The sequence below is a fragment of the Chiloscyllium plagiosum genome, unplaced genomic scaffold (assembly GCF_037043375.1).
Source record: "Chiloscyllium plagiosum isolate Xiang-an unplaced genomic scaffold, Cpla_swu_hap1 HiC_scaffold_30, whole genome shotgun sequence".
In the NCBI taxonomy this organism is placed as follows: Eukaryota; Metazoa; Chordata; class Chondrichthyes; order Orectolobiformes; family Hemiscylliidae; genus Chiloscyllium; species Chiloscyllium plagiosum.
In genome coordinates this window covers 5407519-5429118 of record NW_028270168.1, presented here as the reverse complement: position 1 = coordinate 5429118, position 21600 = coordinate 5407519, and the positions used below count along the sequence as shown (strand labels likewise).

Here is a 21600-nt window from a genome sequence, read left to right as displayed (position 1 = left end):
GTTAACTCTGCCCGATTACCTTTAAGTGGCCTGCTGTAACATCCTTAATAACAACTTCTAATACCATCGCTATGCCAGATGCTAAGATAACTGGCCTGCAGTTTCCTGCTTTGTCTTCCACACTTATGGAACAAACAAGTTACATTTGTTATTTCCCATTTACCATTTAATGAAACCTTCGCAGCATCTAGGGAATTTTGAAAGTCATCAATTTGCCCACTAGACATTCCTTTCAGAGAGGAGGAATAATGTTAATAATGTTATTTTAAAGGCAAGTGCTACATTCCAGATGCAATTTGATTGGTCAAACTACTAGATTCAAAGCAAAACACACTTTATTCATATGCATACAACAAAAAGAATAAAGAATTGGCTTGGCTGTAACTCTATTAGAAAATGTAATAGAATAACAGATTAACTACTAAACAGCAACTATTGCAATATAGTAACATCCCATAAATCCACCCTCGGCAAAAGGTAAATTCAGAAAGCAGATTGTCTCACATGCAACTCCAGCAGCCCAGGATGAGAAGAGAAAAAAAAATAAAATAAAATCGAGAAGTCAGTGTAGCAGAGCGAGAAGTACTACAGCAACAACTGCTACTAAAAAACTAAGAAACCAAAAATCCTGGTTCGGAGAAAGCTTGATCACACCCATTCATGCTGCTTCTATTGTTTCAACTTCTAAAATAAAACCCAAGGCCTCACAAGCTGTTTGAGTTTTCAATAGACATTGTAGTACCTCAGTCTTAAAACCTTCCTTGGAAAAAAGAGGACAAAGTAGATCTCTTAAGGCCATGGTATTGTCACACAAAAGTACCTGTAAATCAGGAAATGGGAGGGAGGAACTCCAGGGAAATGATAGTTACTGAATTGTTGGAATACTGGCTAACTAAGCCCTATCCCCTCCTGGACATTATGCACTAGTTGCATGGAGAAACACAAAAAACCTCAGTTAAAAAAAAAGCAACAACTAAGTAACACCATTTTTATGTAGTTGGACAAAAAGCAATTTACAACCATTCTGTGCTCCCCTTATACAACTAACCAAAGCAAAAAAAAAAAAGCTTTACCTTGCCGAATAGCTGATAGCAAGTCGGTCCTAGCATCACTCACTGGTGGCAAAGACGCTTTGGATTTTGGCTCTGATGGTGGTGGTGGTGGGCCATTGCTAAAGGATAATGTTGATGGGTCTGGAGGTGGGGGAGGACCAGGCGGAGGGGGTCCGGGAGGTGGGGGAGGGGGAGGGGGTGGTGGAGGGCCACCTGCTCCTCCAGAGGAGGAGGATACAAATGGAACAGGAGCAGCAGGAAACTGATCAGTTGGAGGTGGTGGAGGAGGCATAGATGGAGCATCAACACCATGGAAATTTTGATTAAACTGCACTGGAGGCATTGAGGGAGGGGGTGGTGGTGGGACAGCAGGTGGCATGTGCCCCTCAGGTCCCATGAATGGTGGTGGTGGTGGAGGAGCTAGTGGTGGAGCAGGTCCAACTCCTGCAGGTGGGCCAGGCGGTGGTGCTGGAGGAGGAATAGTTGGGCTGCCAAAGCTAATCCTTTTGTGGCTTGAAGAATCCTTCTGCACATCCATGGGATAACTAAGAAAAGTGAAAACAAAAAATTAAATCAAAATTACAATTCATATGCAGATACAAGTAATACCAGGTAAGCACTCTCTACCATGGCTTTGATGCAGTGAACATTCAAAACATTATATATTCATAGAATAACACTTTTCTGCAACCTCAGAAAACGTATGTGAAATACCTCTTTTCTAGAGAGTAGCATAAGTAACAATTATAAAATGTGCTTAAATTTGTTCAGTTCCGTTGACGCCATGAAGTTATACTAGGAAGTGTTAAGAAAGGGTGCTGTTACCAAGTAGTGCAACAAGGTCAGTTCCTTCACAAAACTTCCTGGTCCTTTCTTGAAGTACAGAAAATCTCAGCTAAATTGCACATAGATAAATTGTAGCGACTAACTCTCTCTCATCACCAGTGCACAATCGTATGGTTTTATCATGTTTCAAAACACCTGTGAAGAGTATGTAAATAACACAAAGTTAATTCATCTTACCCAAAATCAGGTGGTGGGGGAGGTAAGTCAGTCCCTGGTGATGCTGGTGGTGGAATGATTGAATCACGATAATTTCCATGAGTTCGATAAACAAGATCCTCATTTCCATCTGAACCTATACTCCCATTAGGACAGATCTCATTGCTATTAGGCCTGTAAAACAATATATTCACCCAAAACTCTAAATAGGTTGGCTCATCAGCAGTCACAATACATAATGCTTGCTTTATGGTAAACCTTAAAACTAGTCATATCCAACTTAAAGGAAAATGCCAAGGGTTTAAAAATGCCAAAAAAAATTGGAACCCAAAATATACAATGCTCCCATCTTCCAAAACCACAGACTCACATTGTGTTCGATGATCTCAGTCAGAGTGGCAGCAGGAATTATCCTGAATATAGTTAGGCAAGAGGCAGAAATTGGCTAAGTATAATGTTTCAGCAGTGTAGGAAATGATTTTGCAGGTAAAATGATTTTGCAGGTAAAATAATTCTATCCTGATTGCACTCACCTCTTGGCTGATAGATGAATAGAATGATTTGTTGGTTAATTTGGACAAAATTCAGAACAAAATGCAGGCAATAGATTATGGTTGTTTCCCACTGCATTGCATTATCAGTAGGAAAATGTTGAGTTTTGCATGTGTTGAAAGCTTAACTAATCATCAGAAATCAATCACATCAGGAGCATGTGTAACCAGAACAGCACATCCATTTCTTCGGATGTTATGAGGAAATTTGAAAGACGATACTGCTGTTGCTTTAGGACGGTCCTATTGGTTAACACAATTGCCGGTCACGGCTTTTCAGATACTTCCAGTCACCAGTGATGAATTTTTCTTTTATTTACTTTCTTGTGGGATGAGAGAGCAATAAATGCTGGCCTTTCTTGCGTTGACCATTCCTTATAGCTTGAGAAGGTAGCAGTGAGCTGCATTTTGAATCACTGCAGCCCTTTTAAGGATAGGAGCATAGGTACATCACAATTCTATTAGGAAGCCAGCCCAAGGATTTTAATCCCGTTACAGTGAAGAAATTGCAGATGATGCTGTAAACTAGTCTAGTCCTTCTGGGTGTTGGAAATGGTAGGATTGGAAGGAGCTATTGAAGAAGCCTTGGTGAATTCCTGCAATGCATCATTTCTGTTCCCATCATCAGTGTGGTGGGAGTGGATGTCAAAAGATGGTGGGCGTGGTGCTAATCAAGCAGACTGCTTAAATCTAGATGAAGTTAAAAATCATAATACCAGGTTACAGTCCAACTGATGAAGGAGCGGTGCTCCGAAAGCTAGTTTCCAAATAAACCTGTTAGACTATAACCTGATCTTGTGTGATTTTTAACTTTGTCTACCCCAGTGCAACATTGGCTCCTCCAAGTCATAAAAGATGGTGTGAAAGAGGTCAGCATTGCTGTTCAACTTATCCATACAAGCAGACAGTATTTCTTCATACTTGTGGCTTGAGCCTTCTTGGGATTTGGAGGTAATGAAGTGGCCTTAGCACAGCAATGACAGCCTCTGGCCAGTTCCTGTAGGTACAGTAGTTGACTGGTCCAGTTCAGCTTTCAATCAATGGTAACCCTTACAATCTTTATAGTGGGAGGTTTCAGTAATGAATAATGCATTGAATACTGAGGGGGAGATGGTAAAATTCTCTTGTTGGAGATGGTGCCTCTGGCACTTACGGTGTTTGTGTGTCACTTGTCACTCATCAACCCGAGCATGGATGTTGTTGAGACCTTACAGAAGCAGTCTGTGCTGATTTGCAGCATGAGGAATCTCAAACATTACTGAACATTATGCATTCAGGGAGATTCCTCCTTTCTGATTATCTGATAGAAAGATTGTTGCTGAACCATCTGACGATAGTTTGACCTAGGACACTATCCTCAGCAATTCATACAGCGATGTCCTCAAGCTGACATGATTGACCTCCAATTACAATGTCTTTTGCACTTCAAGTAGAGAGCTTTCAAGATTCCCATTCACTTTAGACTCAATTCCACACAATCAAATGCTGCCTTGATGTTTAGGGAAATCACCATCACCTCTTGAATTCAGCTCTTTTGGCCAAATTCAGGAGCTGAGGTCAGGAGCATGTTACTTTTGAGTAAATAATACTTTATTGTGGCAAGCTTCCATCACTTGCAGATGGCTAGTGAACTAATGGGGTGGTAATTGACAGGATTGGATTTGTGCTGCACTGCTCTGCACTCAACTGAATCAGTCTGCCCATTTCAACTGTCAATAATCCATCAATAACTAATTTTTAAATTAGTGTTTTGCAGAGTAATTATATCATGCAAATCTTTTTCATAAAAAGATTGAAAAGGCTGGCAGCCTTGCTGTAGTAATCAAGTATACAAGATGGATCATTAGAATTAAATTCATCAACTACAAATCTGTGCAAAAGCTTTTTTCCTGCAATTAGAATTAAATAATTGCCTGGACTGATTTTGTTACCTGCCCACGGAGCTTGTGTTTTTTGTTTGAGGGTGGGGGGGGGGGGGGGGGTGGTTGTGGAAATTCTGACATTCAAAACAAAAATAAACTGTCCTTTGTTTCATTAAAAATACCAAACATAAATTATTTCAGTATCAAGGGTTTACTGTTTCACCTATGTACTCCGATATTGCCCATTGTTAAACTTAATACAGTATGAACGAGCATTATTTGTTTCAGAATCTCCAGCACCAACTTTTTATCTGTATACATTATAAAACCAAGAACTGTCACAAGATAATTACTGTTGCACGTATAGCCCAAATATTAGAATTTTCAAAATGGCAAAACTTACAGGGTTTCTTCTGGTGCAGACTTTGCTTCCACAAATTCCTTGCCCATTTTCAACCTCTCCCATTCTTCCTTTCTGGTTCTAATTTTCCGTGGATTCAAATTTCCTCTATTTGAAACCTCCCTTTTTTCTTTCTAGAGATAAAGTCAAAACAGCAACACATGAATTTCAATGTTTTGTGGGAGCTTAGAAAAATTAAATTCCAATCTCAGAGTACATTTACACAGTTCTGAAAGAGGCTTATTTACCAGAAACATTCTTCTCTCCACAAACTTTGCTTGATCTGAGTATTTACAGTACAGGGTGTTTTTATTTAATGTTGCAACTAATCCAAGCGTACAAGCTGTGTTCTTAATATTGTACTATTCTTGCGCTGGCATCATTCATCATGAATGCCTATTATTACAAGCAATCTTTAAAAGAAAGCTGAGACCAGAGCAGGGCTGCAGCAGAGGCAGCCTTTTGATGTCCAACCTGTTTGGCTATTCAACAAAACTGTGGCTAATTTATGACCCAACTCTATTCATCTAATCTTACCCCATATACTGGTTTACTTTGGGATGAAAAGATCACCAATCAAAAATTAATAATTGATCTAGCATCAATGTCATTGGTGGAAGAGGGCTTCAAACTTCTACCACTTTTGGTACTCAGAATGGTTTCTTCCATGTCCTATAATCACCAGCAGTCAGCAGTTTTCCTTCCCAGATTACCACACAAACTGATAAAAATCACCCTTAACTATATCCATTCCAGGAAATATAACCTTGTTTGTGCAATCTCCCAAGGTGTGGAACCCAAAACTGCAAGTCTGATCGAACTAAGGCTTTATACAAACGAAACTGACTCCTGCCAGCTTCTATTCTGGTCTTTTGGCTATAAAGGTGGGAATTCCACCATTTAGATTTTCTATTCCTGCTTGTAGAATTTAAAATGATCTGTGTTCCTGAATTTACCAACTCACTAGAGGGGAGTGATTTTAATATAGCAATGAAAATATGGAGATTCTGGATTTTAAAAAATGAGTGCTTTTGAAAAGCGTCTTTTTTAAAACCAAAAGGATGGGCCAGACATTCCTTCCAGAACGGTGGGCGTTGGAGAACAGGAACAGCCTCACATGTTAACAATATTGACTTTTTTTTAAAAACCTCTGGTAATTTAAGGTAAGCGGGTTAAACATTGAAGGATATTTACTGGTCTTGGGTTTAGGATAACAGAATATTAAGTTTCCTAAGCTAAAATCAGATAGTAAACTCTGTAGCCTTGTGTGACTTTCAGTAAATGACCATGACATTAACTAAATTTCACTAAAACAAATCCGTCAAGCCAGGTTTCATCCTGGGATCGGACTCTCCAATCACACCACCAGTTCCAATTGTAACACCAACCCCTCCAGCCAACACTGTTTGGAACTCCATTGTTTCTAGCTTTTCATTATTTATTTATCCCATTCTTTCATTTTTAGGATAAAAGTGGATGACCTCACATTTGATCAAGTTGTTCAATTACTTTATCAGTATTTCTGTTGTAATTGTGTGTTTCTATTTTGTTAATACTCTTAGGACAAGATATATGGAACGGAAGTCACAATTGTACATTTTGTACACAAGTTTTGTAAACAATTTGCAAATTGAATGAAGCACTCACTTTGAATTAAGTCATTGTATAGGGGCCTAGATAAACATGATTCAAATGATTAAAGAGCCCTTTAGACTATTTGAATTCTACACATAACTCCCACCACCACCACACCCTCTCAAAGCTAGTCCATTTGCACGTAGTGCAAAAACAGGAATTGTATCATTTTTGCATTTCTAGCAGCTTTTACTACAATATGCTTTACTCAGCACCAACTTTAGCAATTCTGGCAACATTTAACCAATTTGACTGCATTTCAGAACACATTTAAAACTTAGATCTTCAGTCAAAGTACACATCTTTATATTTAGTGTGGGATCTCAAATGTTGGCCTCATGAGATCTTGTGTTTGAGGTTCCAAGAAAAATTAAGCAGAAGTAGCCTAACAGGGTCCTGGATAAATACAATTCAAACCAGGTCTCCTAAACTAAAGTATAATGGGCTAGTGATAAACAAAACAGAAAAATAGGCGCAAAAAGACAGGTCAGAGGCTATAAAAATATTGAAATGAAGACATATCCTAAGAGGTACAAACTAAAATAGAGATAGAGTCTGTTATATGAAAGTAGTACTCATTAGTGCTTCTTTCTCTTTCAGTTGCTCCAAACCTTTCAAATCAAATCTGACTCTGCTGTACTTGTTTCGTATACAAATGGCCAATTATTAAATTAGGCACTTCACCACAGATTCACTGATGTTACCTAGTATGGCGATAAAACGCCCGAAAACAAATCCTCTACTCAGCGAGCTAACTTACATACCTACATCAACCTGAGCTACAAATCTTCTCAAAAGTCTCAGATTTTAATGTGAATCTAAAACGTTAAAGCATTGTTCTATTGATAACATATCAACACTAGCGGACAGCCACAGCTAATTAACTTAAATACAGAGGCTCAACAATTGCCTGCATTTTGGATTTTAAAAGCAATAGCATTGAAATCACGATTTACAAGCCAAATGGAAAATGACCTTCTTTACTCTCCACTACAAGTCATTGGCCACTGACTGATTCTGCATGTACTTTATACCTGTCATGGTGTTATAAGCTCAGTACCTTAGACTGTCCAGTTCCTGTCATTTTTCGGTGGCAGCACCAACTTGTCAAGGTAATACACACCAAAATGAAAATGTTACAACTGCAATTCAATGAATCACAAAATTTCAGCTTTGAAATACACATTCACCATTATTCAAGAATGAAAAATAAAACAGTACCCGGTGTTTCCTCTTTTCCTTCATTATTTCCTTGGTATCTTGCAGCATTTTTTCTTTCCAGAGATCAAAGAAATAGGAAGGATCAGTGTAAAACTTAAGGCTGTCTTTTCCATCGTCTCTGTAACACAAGGAAATCAGAAATTAATAAGACTGTAAAAGTAAAGTCAAATCAATGAATTTGCAAACCATGAATTTTTAAAATTTGTTCAACTCTCAAAATACATTCAATTATCTTAAACAGCTAACTTTACTGATCAGAAAACTCCTATCCGACAAAGGCTTGTGCATCCGAGTTTCATTTTAATAGATCACGACAGATCTACTGCCATCTTGGCAATGTAATTGCTTAGATAGCACATTGATCTCAAGTCTCATCCACCTGTGTCGGCCACTTTAAAAATACAAAAGGTGACCTTATGACCTTAATACCGTTCGACAGGATTCACATTCAAGGTAACTGTTAAACTGACTAATTAAATCATTTGCCGTTTTTGACAACTTGGACACACAAACTTGTCACTACGTTTACCTCTATGACAACTGATTTTTAATTTTGGGATATTTGGAGGATGAAATAAGGTGTTACATACTTCCAAACAAATTCTGGCCCAGACTGATATTTGCAAGAATTAAATTTGAATGCCCTGTGCTTCTTTAAATGACTGCAAAGCAATTATAGCAGTTCATTTCATGTCCAAGGACATAAAGCAAATTGGCTGAATAGCTTCCTGAAACACCAAGGCTGCAGGTGATTTGCAAAACCGAGTAAGTTTCCAATGTAGATATTTCAGGCAACAGACTGTAAATATCTGCTCCTCAATGGCTGAAATTATTCTTTTCAGCTGTTATAACCTGAATCACTTAGAATTCGGCTTTGAATTATCTTGAAACTTAGTTGACACAATCATGTGCTTATTTTAAAAACTTATTTTAAAAATTCTGTAACATATTGCCTACTCAGTACATCTAAGATTTTACCAAGTCTGTGCTCATCCTATGCATTCTAAGAACTGTACCATGAGCACCATAAGGGAATGGGGCAGGCAGAAATAAAATAAACACTTCCCTCCCCATCATTGAAAACATAGGAAGACCTCTGTTGGAATATGAAGATGGCTCACATGTTCCTAATGTGATCTTATTTATGGATGTAGGTTTGCTCGCTGAGCTGGAAGTTGTGTTTTCAGATGTTTCGTCACAATACTAGGTAACATCAGCGAGCCTCCGGACGAAGCACTGATGGCATTGCCCGCTTTCTGTTTATGTGTTCAGATTTCCTTGTGTTGGTGATGTCATTTCCTGTGGTGACATCATTTCCTGTTCTTTTTCTAAGAGGATGATAAATGGGATCAAAGTCAATGTGTTTTTTGATAGAGTTTCGGTTGGAATGCCACGCTTCTAGGAATTCTCGTGCGTGTCTCCGTTTGGCTTGGATGTGTTTTCCCAGACGAAGTGGTGTCCTTCCTCATCCGTATGTAAGGATACTAGTGAGAGTTTGTGATCTCTTTTTGTGGCTAGTTGATGTTCATGTATCCTGGTGGCTATTTTTCTGCCTGTTTGTCCAAAGTAGTGTTTGTTACAGTTCTTGCAAGGCATTTTGTCGAGGACATTGGTTTTGCTTGTTGTCTGTATAGGGTCTTTCAAGTTCATTAGCTGCTGTTTTAGTGTCTTGGTGGGCTTGTGGTCTACCATGATGCCAAGGGGTTTGAGTAGTTGGCAGTCATTTCTGAAATGTCTTTGATGTAAGGGAGAGTGGCCAGGGTTTCTGGATGTGTTTTGTCCGCTTGTTGGGGTTTGTTGCTGAGAAATCGGAGGACTGTGTTCATTGTGTACCCATTCTTTTTAAATATACTGTACAGGTGGTGATTTTCCTCTGCTCTGCATAGTTCCTCTGTGCTGCAGTGTGTGTTCGTTGAAATAATGTTCTAATGCAGCTTCCCCTACATCAAAGATATCTCAGAAATGACTGCCAGACTACTCCGACCTCTTGGCATCATGGTAGCCCACAAACCCATCAACACACTAAAACAGCAGCTAATGAATTTGAAAGACCCTATACAGACAAGCAAAACCAATGTCATCGACAAAATATCTTGCAAGAACTGTAACAAACACTACTTTGGACAAACAGGCAGAAAAATAGCCACCAGGATACATGAACAGTAACTAGTCACAAAAAGAGATCACAAACTCTTACTAGTATCCTTACATACGGATGAGGAAGGACATCACTTCGACTGGGACAACACCATCCATCCTAAGACAAGCCAAACAGAGACATGCATGAGAATTCCTAAAAGCATGGCATTCCAACTGGAGCTCTATCAACAAACAGATTGACTTAGATCCCATTTACCATTGTCTGAGAAAAAGAACAGGAAATATCACCACCATGGGAAATTACGTAGCCGCATGAAATGGTATCACCAACCCAAGGAAACCTAAACAAATAGAAAGTGGGCCATACCACCAGTGCTTCATCCAAAGGCTCACTAACGATGGTACCTGATATGGTGAGGAAATATCTGAAAACAAACCTTCCACCTCAGCAAGCAAACCTACATCCAGAATCACAACCTAAGCTACAAATCTTCTCTAAACTCACTAACCTTATTTATATCACACTGTTCAGCATCTCCTACCTGTATGGAGTTAGAATATGAAGGGGTGGTGGCTTGTCACATGTATTGTATGTATCATCAATAGGAACGGGCACAGATGACCGACAGAACAACTGCTGATCCTGCTTCGTGGAGCTTTTGAAAGCTTTCCTCAGGTTGATTGCTTGCAGTGAAACTGAAGAAAATACAGATTATTTCAAATGTTTAAATGTGCCCACACTGGTCTGTACAATTCTTCAATGTCATCTGACATGTTCACGAATGCAGCATCTCCTAACATCTTGCCCAAGTCATCATTCTGCATTAATAAGCTTAACTGGCAAAGCTCTCTCAGCTGTTCAGCTTTGGAGCCATGATGGTTAAACTTGTTTTAACCCACCCCGACATGCTTATTTCTCCCTCTAATAAAGTATGGAGATTTCAATCAGGAACAAAACTCCAGACTGCTACTTCATTTCTCTATCCAACTGCATTGCCCCAGCACCATTTCAAACAAGATCAGTTTAAAAACAGTTTAGGAAACCTGGACGCTCCCAGACTGAATCAATATACCATATAGTGAATTTAGTTTATACATGCAACCATTAGGGAAAACTATAATTATTAATACCTTCTAGCTCTATTATATATTTTTGTAAACTTATTATTCTACACTTTCGTTTCCAGGGGTTCAGTAAAAGACAGATCATATATTCTAAATTCTTGTTTGTAGACGTTTAGATGGTTTTGTTTGACTATTGTGGATGCAATGGGCCAAAGGCCCCTTTTCTGTGTAGCTCTCTATGACTTGACTTTTCTGCCAGGATTTCAGCTTCTCCTACACAAACACAGGAGATACAAGACTTTTCCCCTCACTTCCTCTTGATTAACCGACAGCACGGTGGCAGTGGTTAGCACTGCTGCCTCACAGCGTCAGAGACCCGGGTTCAATTCCCATCTCAGGTGACTGTGTGTGGAGTTTGCACATTCTTCCCGTGTCTGCGTGGGTTTCCTCCGGGTGCTCCGGTTTCCTCCCACAGTCCAAAGAAGTGCAGTTCAGGTGAATTGGCCATGCTAAATTGCCCGCAGTGTTAGGTGAAGGGGTAAATGTAGGGGTATGGGTGGGTTGCGCTTCGGCAGGTCGGTGTGGACTTGTTGGGCCGAAAGGACTGTTTCCACACTAAGTAATCTAATCAAATTAGCAGATTAGGATCCCAAATGTTACTTCCTAGTTTATTTCTATCACTCCCAAACTAGTGTATTACAAACACCAAATATTATGGACCATATCCACAAGGGAAGCCAAAAGCAGATTGAGTAATTATCATTTTGCTGTATAGCTCAGTCTGTTTGCAACAAAATCTGAATTATTACTGTTTGCTTTCCACATTAACTTTGTCTCGTTTCTAATTCTCTGCCCATGGCATCCTACACTGTTCTAGTCGATTACACAAGCCTTTGAAACAAAACCAGCTTGTGCTTTTAATTTGGACTTTAATTGGATACAGAATGGTCAATACTGAAGATGAGTGCTTGAGTTTTTAAAATGTGTCAAATATAACTAGTAAAAATTAAGTATTTCTTCTTTGCATTCAACTACCATTCACCTAAACTTCCAACAGGATTAAAGAAAATACTACTTTTCAACTTATCGTACAAGAAAAATAAGATACCACGGTATGTTCATAAGTATGTCAATGATAACTTGAAAATACATTTATTAAAGAATTGAACTTTTGTTTCTTCAAGCTAATCTCTGTTCACTAAACTGAGGCTGAGCAATTTTACCAGCAACAGGGCTTGTTTCTGGTTCAGTCATCTTAGTTTCAAGCTTGTGAATGGTCAATAACCAAAGTTTAAAAGCTACTAGCCAGCAAACCAAAAAAGGTATTGAAGCTGCGCTCTTCTGTGGGTAGAATGGGGAAATAGCTTTAAGTGTTTCTAAATCAAGACATGAAAAGACCTAAAAAGCACGGAATGAAGAGGTTTGCACTCCTGTCAGATGTTTCATATAAACTCAACACTTCAGCAAAGTAACAGTTATATGATATCTGTATAAAAATGTAAACATCACCAGGTCATTCTCTCTTACCATCTTCTACTTTGGGATCGAGTTGTGTTACTTTAACCTGCAAACGGTCAATCCGCTCTCCAAGGCTGTTTACTCTAATAGCGAAGCTACCTGCTTCCCTAAATAGTTCACCAAAGATATCCTCAGCATATTTACCTGACAAGAATTAGAGGCAATAGGTTAATAGGCAACAGTTATAAAATCACAAATGTAAAAATACTAGGATTAAAATTCTACAAAACCAGGTTTCTTCAGTTATTTCTGTGTACTTGCATGCAAACTTGCAGCAGCAGTTTCTGGACTATAGTTGGTCTGATCAGTCAATAAATACAACTTTTAAGAAATAAATACGTGAACAAAGACTGACGCAGGCAAGCTGCATTTAAATTAATATAACTAAGTATTTGGAATGCAAAATGTGAGTTTCAGGTTTAAATATTTTGGGGATGGGAATAAGGGGAAAATGTGCTCTGGGTGTGTATTTGGGGTGGAACAAGGAAGGGGCACATTAGTGAATTGTTTATAAAAGCTGCTTATAACTGGGTTGGATACAAGATGAAAGATAATGAAAAAGGCAGGCACAATTCAGAAAAATTCCATTACTGCATAAGAATTGCAATTAAAATGAACTTGGCTGAAACTTCCATCCAGATGAATTTATCCTTGCACATACATTCTCATTTTAATATAAAGCTATAAATAGCTTAATCCAGGGGACATTAATGTAGAGAAACCAAAATAGTTTATATTGACAGCTGTTTTCATTTGAGGCAGACAGCCAGACTTTTAAATGTCTGCATCAGCACAGACACTTCCTTCATGATGGAGTTGCAGAACAGATGTTGTCCTATTTCCTATGAAGCACTTCCCTTTATTTGAAAGAATTACTGATGAATAAGATAATTCAAAAACTATGACATAGGAACACTGTCAGCAAAAAAAAAAAAGAGAAACCCTTGAATGTCGATAGCGAAGAGAGCAAACCACATCACAAAAATCCAAAGCAACGGAAACACACAAATGGGGAGGTCACAGCCCAGTGGTATTATCACTGGACTGTTAATCCAGAGGTGCAGGTAATTATGTGGGGACGAGGTTCAAATCTGGCCAAAGCAGATGGTGCAATTTGAATTTTATAAAAATCTGGAATTAAGAGCATTATGACCATGAAACCATTGTTGAATGCTAGAAAAACCCATCTAGTTCACGATTGCCTAGTAGGGAAAGAAACTGCCATCCTTTGGCAAAACCTGCATGTGACTCCAGACCCACTGTGATGTGGTTGACTCTCAATTGCAATAAATACTGGCCTAGCCAGTGATGTTCTCATCCTGTGAATGAATTTTTAAAAATCCAGAGATCACCCTTGAGCCCCTTTATTGTTCAGACACTGTCTATGATGTTTTCAGAGAGCTAAATAAAACTTGACCTTTTGCTGTTTTCAATTGTCTGCAATCTCTTATTTCACGGAGATTTCCAGCAGACATATAGCGAGTAGCAGGCTGCAGCAAGTGAAAAGAAATCAAAAATAGACACCAGGTTACAATTTAAATCTTGTGCGTTTTGAATCAGGAGCTCTGACAGAGAGAGTCAATAACAACTTTTGATCAAAGCTTTACATGTTTCAAAAACGAGCCTTCTAAAAATTAAAAAGGAGACAGGCTAAATAATACTTACTCAAACTGCCAAGTTGCCTGATGACATTTGCAAGTGTGATATTTGTCACACATTCCAATTCACTTTGAATACTATTAGGCAGAGGCTGGTGGCACAGGTACCTCGGTTCAATGTTCCTTGTTACTAAAGGCATCGTGGTTCACAAGCTAATACAAGATAGGACCTAGAAATACAAATCAAAAACTGTGAAAATCTTGAATATAGTATTTTTAATATCACGGAATATATTAACAAGAGGAAGTATTGAAGCTCCAACCCTAATTTTTAAGAATAGATTATTGCAAAACATATTGCTTCTGCCAAAGTATACACAAGTTATGTGACAGCTGTATAAACCTTCAGTTCAACCACATTTGAAATATTGTGTACCATTCTGGTCATTACACTTCCAGTAGGACGTGGATGCTTTAGAAAGGGTGCAGAGGCTTACCAGGATGTTGCCTGGTCTGAAGGTCTTTATGACTCTCATATTCTCTTCATAAACTAGAGTCATAGAGGTGTACAGCACAGACACAGACTCTTTGGTCCAACTCATCCATGCCGACCAGATATCCCAACCCAATCTCATCCCACCTGCCAGCACCTGATGCAAATCCCTTCAAATCCATCCTATTCATATACCCATCCAGATGCCTTTTAAATGTTGCAATTGTACCAGCCTCCACCACTTCCTCTGGCAGGTCATTCCATACACATACCTGTGTGAAAACGCTGCCCCTTAGGTCTCTTTTATATCTTTCCCCCCCTCACCCTAAGCCTATGCCCTCTAGTTCTGGACTCACCCACCCCAGGGGAAAAAAAAAAACTTTGTCTACTTATCCTATCTATGCTCATGATTTTATAAACCTCTATAAGGTCACCAGTCAGCCTCCGACGCTCCATGGAAAACAGCCCCAGCCTACTCAACTTCTCTCTCTATAGCTCAAATCCTCCAAACTTGGCAACATCCTTGTAAATATTTTCTGAACCCTTTCAAGTTTCACATCTTTCCGACAAGGAGACGACCAGAATTCTACGCAATATTCCAACAGTGGCCTAACCAATGTCCTGTACATCCGCAACATGACCTCCCAACTCGTGTACACAATACTCTGACCAATAAAGGAAAGCATACCAAACGCCTTCTAGATAGATTAGATACTCAGAGACTTTTCTCAGAGTGAAAAGAAAGAGGAAAAACATTTAGGAGAAAAGTGTGGGGAAAAGTTTTACCACAGAGGATGGTAGGTCCCTGGAATGCACTGCCGGTGGAAGCGGTGGAAGCAGGCACATTAGCAACATTTAAGGTGCATCTTCATGGACAAATGAATGGGAGGCAAACAGAGGGATAGGAACCATGTATGTGCAATAAGTAGCAGGGTAGGAATCGAAGTAGACTTGGTGGGCCAAAGAGCCTGTTCCTGTGCTGTATTGTTCTTTGATTCAAAACTCTAAACAGATAGAAATACTTCACACCTGCCTTCCAATCCAATAGAATTAATACTTTTGATGAAACCATACCTCCATTTTAGAATTTTACTTTGAGATAACTTCTGTCTATCATACTGTTTATGTATGGGAATTTCTCCGCAAAGTTCTTTGGCTTTAGTCTTGGACAACAGTCTAAGTTCTTGATGTAGCAATTATTTCTTTGTCATTGCATTTGAAATACAGGGAAGAAACGAAATTAATTCTCAAATTGGAGTTCTCTCAATCAGATATCAGTTGACTAAAGGTTATAAGACTGCTGTCCAAGTGACAAAAGCCCAAGAATGCTGCACAGAGCTTCCCAGGAAATTTGTTTAATGTATATTTAATTTTATAACAGTGTGCAGGATACTGAAAAAAAATTCTGATACAAAGCATAAATTTAAAGAAACAATCTGCCAAGCATGTAACTATTTTTTTAAAAAAAGATGTGAAATAATTGCACTGAAGAACTAGCATTTAAAAAGTTTTAAAAAGTGCTACTAAATTTATTGGTGCAAAGGTTCATTTTGTCAAGTTTATTTCTGCATTGAGTACACTCTGAAGTGATCAGACCATTGGCCTACTTACATTTCAAGAAAATTTCAACTTACTGTTTTCCAAAAATACGATGGGATAGGAAACTCGTGCTGCATATTGCCAAATCTTATTGAGTTCACTGATGAAGATCTCCTATCGGAAATGCTGCAGCTTTTCCTAAACCAAGTTCTGAAGCAGCAGCTGGCTGACCAGCAGAAAGGGTAGTCAAGCACATCCCAGATAAGCTTCAATCTTAGAATGGCTGGTCTGCATTCCAGCACAGCTCAAAACATTTACTGACAACTGCCCATTTAAGAGATCTTATCACTCTTCAGCACCAGCTAACACACTAACCCCAACTGCCAGACCCTACCATCATTTTCAGCCAAATCATTCACAATTTTAAGTGCTTGTCATCGCATTGACTGGAATATCAGCTTGATAAATAAACTGACAGAATAATTTCAATCAACTAAACCTGACTTTAGCCAACTCGGTACAATCAGATGCCTGGAATAACATTTCAAATATAATGTTTCAAGTGAGAAACGTTTTAATTATTAAATTTCAATGGTACAAACCTTGCTTTGTCAGAAGTCTCACTGATGGGTGTCTGAGAAATCTAACATTGTTCTGAAGCAATTTTCTAAATGCAAGTGAACACTTAAAATTCATTATAAAAAAAATGGGATGTGGGCACAGCTAGTTAGACCAGTACTTGTCCATTCCCAATTTCCCTGGAAGTGATAGCAGTGAACTGCCATCTTGAACCATTGTCGTCCTTGGATATAGGTGCACCACAATGCTGTTAGAAAGGCATTCCCGGATTTTAACACAGTCACAGTGAAGAAATAACAATAACAGTTCCAAGTCAGGATGGTCTGTGGATGAAGGCAAACATACACGTGGCAGCAATCCCATGCGACTGCTGCCCTAGTTATTTTATGTTTCATAGATTACAGTTTGGAAGATGCTGTCCAAGGAATCTTGGTGAGTTACCAGAGTGCATCTTATAGATGATACATATTGCTGCTACTGTGTGTGAAAGGTGAAAGCATTAAATGTTGAAGATGGAAGATGGGCAGCCAATCAAGCAGTCTACTTTGTGTTGGATGGTATTCAGCTTGAACGTTGCTGGTGCGGCACTCAACCTCAAGTGGAGAGTAATCCATTGCATTCCTGACTTATCTACCATCAAGAAGGTACAAGTATTGAGGACACAAACAAAATTACTCACCACAGAATTCATAGCCTGAGACCTGCTCTTGTATTTATATGGCTGGTCTGGGTCAGTTTCTGATCTATGGTAACCCCTAGTATATTGACAGTTAGGCATTCAGTAATGATAATGCCACTAAAGGTCAAGGGGTGATGGTTAGATTTATTTCGGTTGAAAATGATCATTGCCTGGCACTTGTGGGTGTAAATGTTACTTGCCACCTGTCAGCCCAAACCTAGATATCATCCAAGCCTCCTTGTACTTGGAGATAGGCTGCCTCAGTATCAGAGGAGCCACAAATGGTGCTGAACATTGATGACTGCACAGTGAACATCTCCACTCCTGACTTTCTGATGGAGGGAAGGTCAGTCTTGGAAGATTACCCTGAAAAACTCCTGAAAATGACGTAAATGCCATAAAACAATTTTCAATGAACTCTTTTGTTCCAACAAAAGTTTATTCATATTCATTGTTGAAGTTGCTAGAATATGACAAGGTTATAAAGCAGCCAATGACTCAACACATTACCAAGGTTGGTTCCTTAATCTGCTATAATTAAGCAACTGTAGAATGCCTCATACATAAATGCCCCAAAAGATAGTTACAAAGTCTGGCACATATATTGCTCCATTGAAGCACAGACAAAAATGCCAAAGGTTTTAGAACAGTTGACTAACAGCTTTGTCAACGAGCTTAGTTTTAAAAGAAGGAAACTGGTTGAGAAACAAAGATTTTGGGATTAGAATGCTTCAGCTCAGGGTTTCGAAGATTAAGTCAAGGCCACCACTGGTGGGTTTATGCAAGAGTTCGGAGGGAACTGGAGGCATTTATGGTGACAGGAAAGAATGAACAATGAGAATTTTAAACTTGAGATGCCAGAGAACCAGAAGCCAATGCAAATCAGCAAGCACAAGAGAATGCATAATAGAGGATCTAGTGCCAATTAGGATAAAGGCATCAGAGTTTTGTACTTACATTTAAGGAAAGAGAATAGAAAACTAGATGATAGGAGAGGTCAGCCAGGAGAGCATTTGTAGAGGCAAATCTGCTTTTGAGAAATAAAGCAACAGTTATTATGGAACTAAAGAATTGTTCAGTTTCATAGAGGTTACACAATGAATTCACGCTTTGCAACAACTGTAAATGGAACAAGTTCGCTCATAATTGCTTTGGTATAAATAACTAACAAGCAGCTGATAGAGCAAGGAGCTTCTTATAATAACTCCTCATATAGTACCAAGTTAGAGTGGGAGAGGATGGAGAAGGAAGGTAGCCAAGTTGAGGCTTGACAGCCCTAGAGTACAAAGACATCTAACCTTACTTATAAATTGGCTGAAAGTGGGGAGTGGAGGATTCTTGGGGAAAGGTCAGCCAGGGAGAGCATTTGAAAAGGAAATCCAGTCAATTTCCATACTCTGGTTACAAAACAGACTGGTAAACACGTTGGCTTAGTGGTTAGCTGTGTTGCCTCACAGCGCCAGGGACCCGGGTTCGATTTCTGCCTCAGGCAACTGTCTTGTGGAATTTACATATTCTCCCCATGTCTGCGTGGGTTTCCTCCGGGTGCTCTGCTTTCCTCCCACAATCCAAATATGTGCAGGTTAAGTGAATTGGCCATGCTAAATTGCCCATAGTGTTCAGGGATGTGTAGGTTAGGTGCATTAGTCTGAGGGAAATGTAGAGTAGTAGGGGAATGGGTCTGGGCGGGTTACTCTTCAGAGGGTCAGTGTGGACTTGTTGGGCCGAAGGGCCTGTTTTCACACTGTAGGAATTATACCGATATCCACTGACTAGCTCCTGCCAATTTTCAACTCAGGACTGAGTTGCCAATTTTTAAAAAAGTCAAGACCATTTGATAAAGGAAACTTAACATCCTTACTCAGAATGACCACTTCATGATTCCAACCGTACACGAACACTGTTGTCTGTCATTGCCCTACAAGTGGTCATATAAGTCAACTGCCGTCAGTCATTTTAGCAGGGCAACTAATAATTGCAAATAAAACCATAAGATAGAGGACAAATAGGCCAGTCCATCAAGTCATCTGACATTCAACCAGATCATGGTTGATCTGACAATCCTCAACCCTAACTTTCTTCCCTTTTACCCATAAATCTTGGATTTACTTAGCGATTGAAAATTTATTTCAGCGATGAATATACTCAACAACCGTGGCCAGATAGCCCCCTGCAGTAAAGAATTACACACCTTCAGGAGGATAAACTCATCTGCCTTAAATGTAGAACCCTTTATTCTGAGGTTAAACCTTCTGGACCTCTGACTACCGCATGAAGAAATGCAACCTTTCTAAAACGGTGCATACTGAAATAAGGTCACCTGGCATCCTTCTAACCTCCACAATACAGGTCTAACCTACTCAACCTCTCCTCGTAAGAAAGATCCTCCATATCTAAGATCACCCTAGTGAATCACCTCTGAACTACATCCAGTGCCAATATATTTCCTTACATAAGGGGCCCAAAACTGTTCATAATATTTCAATCATAGACTGACTCGCGCCTTGTATTGTTTTAGCAAAACCTCTCTACTTTTGTAGCCCTCGCCATGTGAAATAAAGGTCAACATTTTCTATCATTCTAACATTTTTCAGACTGGAGGCCTGTGACCAGTGGAGTGCCACAAGGTCCTCTACGTTTTGTCATTTACATAATTGATTTGGATGCGAGCAGAAGAGGTACAGCTAGTAGGTTTGCAGATGACAAAAATTGGAGGTGTAGTGGACAGCGAAGAGGGTTACCTCAGATTACAACAGGATCTGGACCAGATGTGAGAAGTGGCAGATGGAGTCTAATTCAGATAAATGCGAGGTGCTGCATTTTGGGAAAGCAAATCTTAGCAGGACTTATACATTTAATGGTAAGGTCCTAGGGAGTGTCGCTGAACAAAGAGACCTTGGAGTGCAGGTTCATAGCTCCTTGAAAGTGGAGTCACAGGTAGATAGGATATTGAAGAAGGTGTTTGTTATGCTTTCCTTTATTGGTCAGACTATTGAGTACAGGAGTTGGGAGGTCATGTTGCGGCTGTACAGGACATTGGTTAGACCACTGTTGGAATATTGCGTGCAATTCTGGTCTCCTTCCTATTGGAAAGATGTTGTGAAACTTGAAAGGGTTCAGAAAAGATTTACGAGGATGTTACCAGAGTTGGAGGATCTGAGCTACAGGGAGAGGCTGAACAAGCTGGGGCTGTTTTCCCTGGAGCGTCGGAGGCTGAGAGATGACCTTATAGGGGTTTACAAAATTATGAAGGGCATGGATAGGATAATTAGGCAAAGTCTTTTCCCTGGGGTGGGGGAGTCCAGAACTAGAGGGCATTGGTTTAGGGTGAGAGAGGAAAGATATAAAAGGGACCTAAGGAGCAACTTTTTCACGCAGAGGATGGTACGTGTATGGAATGAGCTGCTAGAGGACATGGTGGAGGCTGGTACAATTGCAACATTTAAGAAGCATTTGAATGGGTATATGAATAGGAAAGGTTTGGAGGGATATGGGCCAAGTGCTAGCAGGTGGGACTAGATTGGGTTGAGATATCTGGTTGGCATGGACAGGTTGGACTGAAGGGTCTGTTTCCATGCTGTACATTTCTATGACTATCTCTTCCCTACTACTTGCTCAAACTAGCATCCAATTTCAGATTCATGACAAGGAGTCCCGAGTCCCTATATTCCATAGCTTTCGGCAGCCTTACTTAATTTAAATAATACTTAGTTCCTAGAATTGTTTCGTCAATGTGCATCACCTCATTTTCCCACATTATATGCCATCTGCCCATATCCCTCCGCAGACTGTCATTCTATTTTTGTATCATCCATAAACCTGGTGATATGACATTCACCTTCCTCATTCTGGATTAGTGGTGCTGGAAGAGCACAGTTCAGGCAGCAAACGAGGAGTAAAATCGACGTTTCGGGCAAAAGCCCTTCATCAGGAATACAGGCAGAGAGCCAAGTTATTGGCATACTTTGTAAATAATTATGGTCACAACATTGATCTCTGTAGCACACCACTATTTACAGCTGACCATCCTGAAAATGAACCCCTCCCCCCATTGTCTTCTATTAGTTAGCCAATCCTTTATTCATGCTAATAAACTACACCCAACATTATCTGCTTTTATACAAAACAAAGAATGATGGATACTGACTATCTGAAATAACTACAAATTGGAGAAGTTTAGCACATCTGGCAGCATCTGTGGAAGGAAACAGTTAACATTTCAAGTCAGTGATCCTTCTTTCAGAATTTGAAATGTTAACTCTGCTTTCTCTCGACAGATGCTGCCAGACCTTCTGAGTTTTTCAAG

At 39.5% G+C, this 21600-nt stretch overlaps 1 protein-coding gene across 2 annotated transcripts in view; it reads right to left on the bottom strand.

Annotated features, from left to right (window-relative positions):
• The window catches only part of wasf2 (WASP family member 2), a 34877-nt gene that overhangs the window by 3264 nt on the left and 10013 nt on the right, over positions 1–21600 (bottom strand). Inside the window, exons 2-9 of one of the 2 annotated variants that reach the window (XM_087976695.1) lie at positions 18252–18321; positions 14072–14234; positions 12416–12550; positions 10366–10519; positions 7724–7841; positions 4871–5001; positions 2076–2228; positions 1074–1597 (exon numbers count right to left, since the gene is read on the bottom strand). In XM_087976695.1, the coding sequence (XP_087832821.1) occupies positions 1074–1597; positions 2076–2228; positions 4871–5001; positions 7724–7841; positions 10366–10519; positions 12416–12550; positions 14072–14204 (1348 nt within the window). In that variant the 5' untranslated portion in view covers positions 14205–14234; positions 18252–18321. The remainder of the gene's footprint in view (positions 1–1073; positions 1598–2075; positions 2229–4870; positions 5002–7723; positions 7842–10365; positions 10520–12415; positions 12551–14071; positions 14235–18251; positions 18322–21600) is intronic. The other variant, XM_087976694.1, reaches the window with a different exon arrangement.